Here is a 6,000-nt window from a genome sequence, read left to right as displayed (position 1 = left end):
AACCCCGTCTCTACTAAAAAATACAAAAAAAAAAAAAACTAGCTGGGCGAGGTGGCGGGCGCCTGTAGTCCCAGCTAGTTTTTTTTTTTTTTGTATTTTTTAGTAGAGACGGGGTTTCACCGTGTTAGCCAGGATGGTCTCGATCTCCTGACCTCGTGATCCGCCCCTCTCGGCCTCCCAAAGTGCTGGGATTACAGGCTTGAGCCACCGCGCCCGGCCTCTTCCTGCTTTCTCTACGTGCATGTTTAAGTCAGGCTGATCTCATGGTAATGCCCTCAGAAGCGACATACCTCCATCACACTGGCTGCAATGGCATCCAAGGATTTGAGAACAGGCTCCTCAACGATCTTCTTCACCTACCAAGGAAACAGAACCTCATGAAGCAACTGACATACACAGAGACAGGAATGCTAGCTCCTTCTACCAAAAACCCGTGACAAACTCACATGGTGAAAAATGTGATGCAGATAAAGGCCAATAAATACAAATTATGGCTATGTATTAAACTATATGCACAAAATGCCTTTAATTCTGAAGTCACTTGGGACTGCTTTCCTACCTTAGATAGCAATGACATAGAAACAAAGGAAAAAAGCCAAACTTCCTCAAATTTGCTGACATGAGATTTCCGTTTCCAGGATGTACAGACCTCAGGCCTTGCCACCATTTCACCCACTCATGGTTAACAAGCACAGTTGAGTGACATCCTCCTGCAATCCCCTCCCAGACATCAAGGACACCCTCACAGCCAGTCCTTGGAGCTGATGGCACCTCCCTCCTCCCCAGGCCAGATACACTGGCTCTTCTACAACTGCTTAGGTACTCAAACTAGAGCTCACATTTTAAATTTTCAATAGAAGCAATTATTTTCACCTGTTCTCTGTACAGCATTTAGTGTAGGAGTGAACTGTTCTGTCAACTGCAGAAACACCAAAAAAAAAAAAACTGCCCATATCCACAATTGTAGTATTTGATGAAGGTCATTTCCAAACTGTACAGATAATGATAAACATGCTAGGAAAAGAAATGAAAAACCACCTAAAAGAAAACCTAGGCCGGGCATGGTGGCTCACGCCTGTAATCCCAGCACTTTGGGAGGCCAAGGTGGGCGATTAATGAGGTCAGGAAATCGAGACCATCCTGGCTAACACGGTGAAACCCCGTCTCTACTAAAAATACAAAAAATTAGCCGGGCGTGGTGGCAGGCACCTGGAGTCCCAGCTACTCGGGAGGCTGAGGCAAGAGAAGGGCATGAACCTGAGAGGCGGAGCCTGCAGCGAGCCGAGATCGTGCCACTGCACTCCAGCCTAGGCGACAGGGCGAGACTCCATCTCAAAAAAAAAAAAAAGAAAACCTAAACTTGAAAAAAGTTAAAATATACTGCAAAAAATAATACCCCAAGAAAGGATGTGAAACAGTTAGAATTTCTGACATGGTACTGGGAACAGCCATCTGTGAAGGTCATGGCTCTACCAGGCCACCATTCTGTCTGGGGCACTGACACTGAGAAGCAGTTTGGGGATAGTTTTCCTTCTTGACAGCAACTTCAAAAACATCCTAGCCTATTTAGTAATTCATTATGGCTCCATCCTCATTAATTATTACCTATGTTGTAATGTCTTCTTACACCTTCAGCCTAAAGCCATTCTCTGAGGGATTTCTATTCACATTCCACATAGCAGGGAGGTGGACACTCTTCAGTACTTGCTCCATGCTATCCAAATTGTTCTCATTGTTCTCATGTTGGCCAGGCTAGTCTTCTAACTCCTGACCAGCAAGTCCAATCTTGAGAGTCTGGCCTTGATGACATCATCACCCAATACCCATTGAAATCTGTCTCGAACCATCCTAGCTTGATTGTAACAACTTCAGGGCCCCTGGATCTTTATTTTTCAATTTTTTGGGGGATGGAGTCTCACTCTGTTGCCCAGGCTGGAGTGCAGTGGTGGGAACTCAGCTCTCTGCAACCTCCACCTTCTGGGTTCAAGAAATTCTCCTACCTCAGCCTCCCAAGTAGCTGGGACTACAGGCGCGCACCACCATGCCTGGCTAATTTTTGCTGAGATTACAAAGTTTTTAGTAGAGACAGGGTTTTGCCATGTTGGCCAGGCTGGTCTCGAACTCCTGACCTCAAGTGATCCGCCCACCACACCCTCCCACAGTGCTGGGATTACAGGCATGAGCCATCGTGCACGGCCTAGAGCCTTGTTTTTAGGCTACTGTTCTTCCAACTTCATTCTATTCCTCATTTAGGTATTATATATGATGCCTAAGTATAGCACTAAGTACTTTGCATGCTCTGAAATACTTGTACGTTGATCAATGCAACAACAAAATTGTACCTCTGAAACCAAACTACCGTTATAAGTAAACAATCAAAATCACAGGCCATTCTTTTATTACCATTTATTTTAATAAATGGTAAAAATTAAGGTCTCATAAAAGTTAAATTAACCCAGTAACACTTGACCCTGGCTGCAGTTAGAAACAACTAGGATAGTTTTTCAAAATTATAGATGTCTTAAAAGCTCCACTGGTGATTTTAGTGTGTAGCCAAGGTTAAAACCACTGAATTAGCCCTACTCTCCATTTTTAATGAAAATTAGCAAACATTAAGATAGATGATGCTTACCAACAGCTGTGTCAAAAAAAAAATAGATGATGCTGCCTGCAAGTGTTAGTGTTTAAACATAAAAGCTTTATAGGCCAGGCGTGGTGGGTCACGCCTGTAATCCCAGCACTTTGGGAGGCCGAGGTGGGCAGATCATGAGGTCAGGAGATCGAAACCATCCTGGCCAACATGGTGAAACCGCATCTCTACTAAAACTACACAAATTAGCTAGGCGTGGTGGCACATGCCTGTAGTCCCAGCTACTCTGGAGGCTGAAGCAGTGCAATCTCTTGAACCTGGGAGGCAGAGGTTGCAGTGAGCCAAGATCACATCACTGCACTCCAGCCTGGTGACAGAGCAAGACTCCATCTCAAAAAAAAAAAAAGCTTTATAAAAATTAGCTACATTGTACCCACAACCATGCCTAATCTAGCCAGCACTGAGTCCGCAGGTAAATTGATTCCACAAAGTAGTTACACATGTAACCTACCATGAACCTTCAGAAGGAGTACAGAATGGGATCCTCCTATGTTCTTTGGAGAGTCTGTCACATCATATTTTTCATAGGTAATCAAAGGCTGCTGAGAGTGCTTGTAAATTCGACCTGCAAATTAGAAACAAAATTAAACCTGACAAAGAATAATGACTGCCTCAGATAAAAAAAGGAATTGAGATATGGGCAGGGCATGGCAACAAAATTTCTTAAGGTAATAAAAAATAATTAAATATCAACAGAGATGTTCATTCATATGCAAAAGCAACATAAAGATATATGCAAGGGCACACAGCCTTCCTGAAAAAAGTTAAAGAACGTAGAAAAACTAGAGATGAATTAAAACGAGAACTAGGAATGGAGAATGTATAATAAAAGAATTGGTGATATAAAGAGACAAGTTAAATAATAAATTAAAATAAACACTTAATATGGTCACAAACCATTGAAAAATGTCAAAAAAAATATTGAAAGAGAATACATATTTTTTAAAAATCTACAAGCCATTGACCACCACCTGCATATAAAATCCTAGAATAAACTAACTGAAATTGGGCTGCGGGAAAGAGGATGGTTGGAAGACAAAGAAAAGCATTTTATGATATACTATTTCACACATGGTCAATTCAAACTAACGAACCAAAATTCCAAATAGTAGTGACATAAGCAAATTGAGGATACATTATTTTAATATTACCATTTATTGTGTACAAAATTAAATCAGTGAATGTATAGAGTTATTCCAAATGTGTGTGGATCTGTGTGTGTTCTTTCTGGGAATCTATCTTAGCAAAGATATATGTAAAGAAAGTTTATAGCAATGTTTTCCATGCTGGCAAAAAAAAAAAAAAAAAAAAAAGCAAACTAAATAGCCATCATTAGGGGAATGAGTAAATAAATTCTGGAACATACATATTTTTAGAATACTGTGCTGCATCAAAAATAAGACATTTAATATAACAAATAAAAATATATGAAACTTTGTCTAAAACCAATGATAAATATTAGACCACAAACTACATCTTAATAATTTCCAAAAGGAAATAAAAGGATACAGGTTATATTATATGCCCAAAATGCAACAAAACTAAAAATTAACATTGAAAAGCTAGGGGGAAAATGGTCCACCTAGATATTTATAAAACTACTCTTTTTAATAACCTTTGGATTAAATAAGAAATTAAAACTAAAACCACATGTCTTCATCAAGATGTATAACAATAAAGACACTTCATAACAAAACATGTGTGATGCAATCAAGGTATTATTCAAAAAATGTTTTTATCATCTTAAAAGCATTTCCTAACACACACACACACACACAGAAATAATTTCATTCAAGGTGCATTTAAAGTAACAAAATACAATCTGGGAAACCAGAAAAAAAAGATCAATTAAAAACAAAGGTAGAACTTAAGCTAGTAATGCTAAAAATCAGAAAAGTCAAATCTCTAAAAGGATAATTAAAATCCATTGAGTTTTTGGCAACTCTGATACACAATGAAAGGAAACATCATAATGTTAGAAATTTAAAGGATGGCTGGGTGTGGTGGCTCATGCCTGTAATTCCAGCACTTTGGGAGGCCGAGGCGGGTGGATCACGAGGTCAGAAGTTCAAAACCAGCCTGGCCAAGATGGTGAAACTCCATCTCTGCTAAACTGCAAAAATTAGCCAGGTGCGGTGGCAGGCACCTGTAATCCCAGCTACTCAGGAGGCCGAGGCAGGAGAATTGCTTGAACCTGGGCAGTGGAGGTTGCAGTGAGCAGAGATCCCTCCACTGCACTCTAGTCTGGGAGATGGGAGACAGAGCAAGACTCTGTCTCAATAAAAAAGAACAACGAAAAAAGGAAATTTAAAGGGTGACATAGCCGCTAATATAGAGAACAATTTTATATAAAAACACTGTATACAACTTTAAATCAGCCCCCAAAAATCTCAAAATCTAAACAAAATATAGAATTACAAAAACTGACCAAAGTAGTAGTAACCATGGAGAGTAATAACAACAAAATTCTTTTTTTTTTTTTTTGAGACAGAGTCTCGCTCAGTCGCCCAGGCTGGCGTGCAGTGGCGCGTTCTCAGCTCACTGAAAGCTCCGCCTCCCGGGTTCACGCCATTCTCCTGCCTCAGCCTCCTGAGTAGCTGGGACTACAGGCGCCCGCCACCACGCCCGGCTAATTTTTTGTATCTTTTAGTAGAGATGGGGTTTCACTGTGTTAGCCAGGATGGTTTCGATCTCCTGACCTCGTGATCTACCCGCCTCAGCCTCCCAAAGTGCTGGGATTACAGGCGTGAGCCACCGCACCCAGCCTTCTTTTTTTATTGTTAAAAAAATTCTTTTTTTTTTTTTGAGATGGAGTCTCACTCTGTTGCCCAGGCTGGAGTACAGTGGCACGATCTTGGCTCACTGCAACTTCTGCTGCCCGGGTTCAAGCGATTCTCCTGCCTCAGCCTCCCGAGTAGCTGGGATTACAGGAGCCTGCCACTGCACCCAGCTAATTTTTGTGATTTTAGTAGAGACGGGGTTTCACCATCTTGGCCAGACTGGTCTTGAACTCCTGACCTCCTGATACACCTGCCTTGGCCTCCCAAAGTGCTGGGATTACAGGTGTGAACCACCACGCCCAGCCAAAAAATTCTTTTTAATTAGTCAAATATTTCCATCTAACATCCAGACTGTTATATGGGTGAGTTCTACCATACCATTAAAATTTTTCCCTAATTTGTTTTTTAATTTTATTTATTTATTTCTTTATTTATTTTTTGAGGCAGGATCTCACTCTGTTGTCCAGGCTAGAGTGCAGTGGTGTAATCACAATTCATTGCAGCCTTGACCTCCCAGGCTCCAGAGATCCTCCCACCTCAACCTCTGAAGCAGCTGGGACCATAAACGCA

The 6,000-nt window shown here is 41.1% G+C and overlaps 1 protein-coding gene across 1 annotated transcript in view; it reads right to left on the bottom strand.

Moving 5' to 3' along the window:
- FRRS1 (ferric chelate reductase 1) overlaps nt 1-6,000 on the bottom strand; it is a 60,449-nt gene that overhangs the window by 12,081 nt on the left and 42,368 nt on the right. Inside the window, exon 10 of the mRNA XM_023191315.1 lies at nt 3,102-3,215. Within this exon, the coding sequence (XP_023047083.1) occupies nt 3,102-3,215 (114 nt within the window). The remainder of the gene's footprint in view (nt 1-3,101; nt 3,216-6,000) is intronic.

The sequence above is a fragment of the Piliocolobus tephrosceles genome, chromosome 1, assembly GCF_002776525.5.
Source record: "Piliocolobus tephrosceles isolate RC106 chromosome 1, ASM277652v3, whole genome shotgun sequence".
Classification (NCBI taxonomy): Eukaryota; Metazoa; Chordata; class Mammalia; order Primates; family Cercopithecidae; genus Piliocolobus; species Piliocolobus tephrosceles.
The sequence above is the reverse complement of the archived record's forward strand: the minus strand, read 5'-3'. Positions and strand labels throughout refer to the sequence as shown.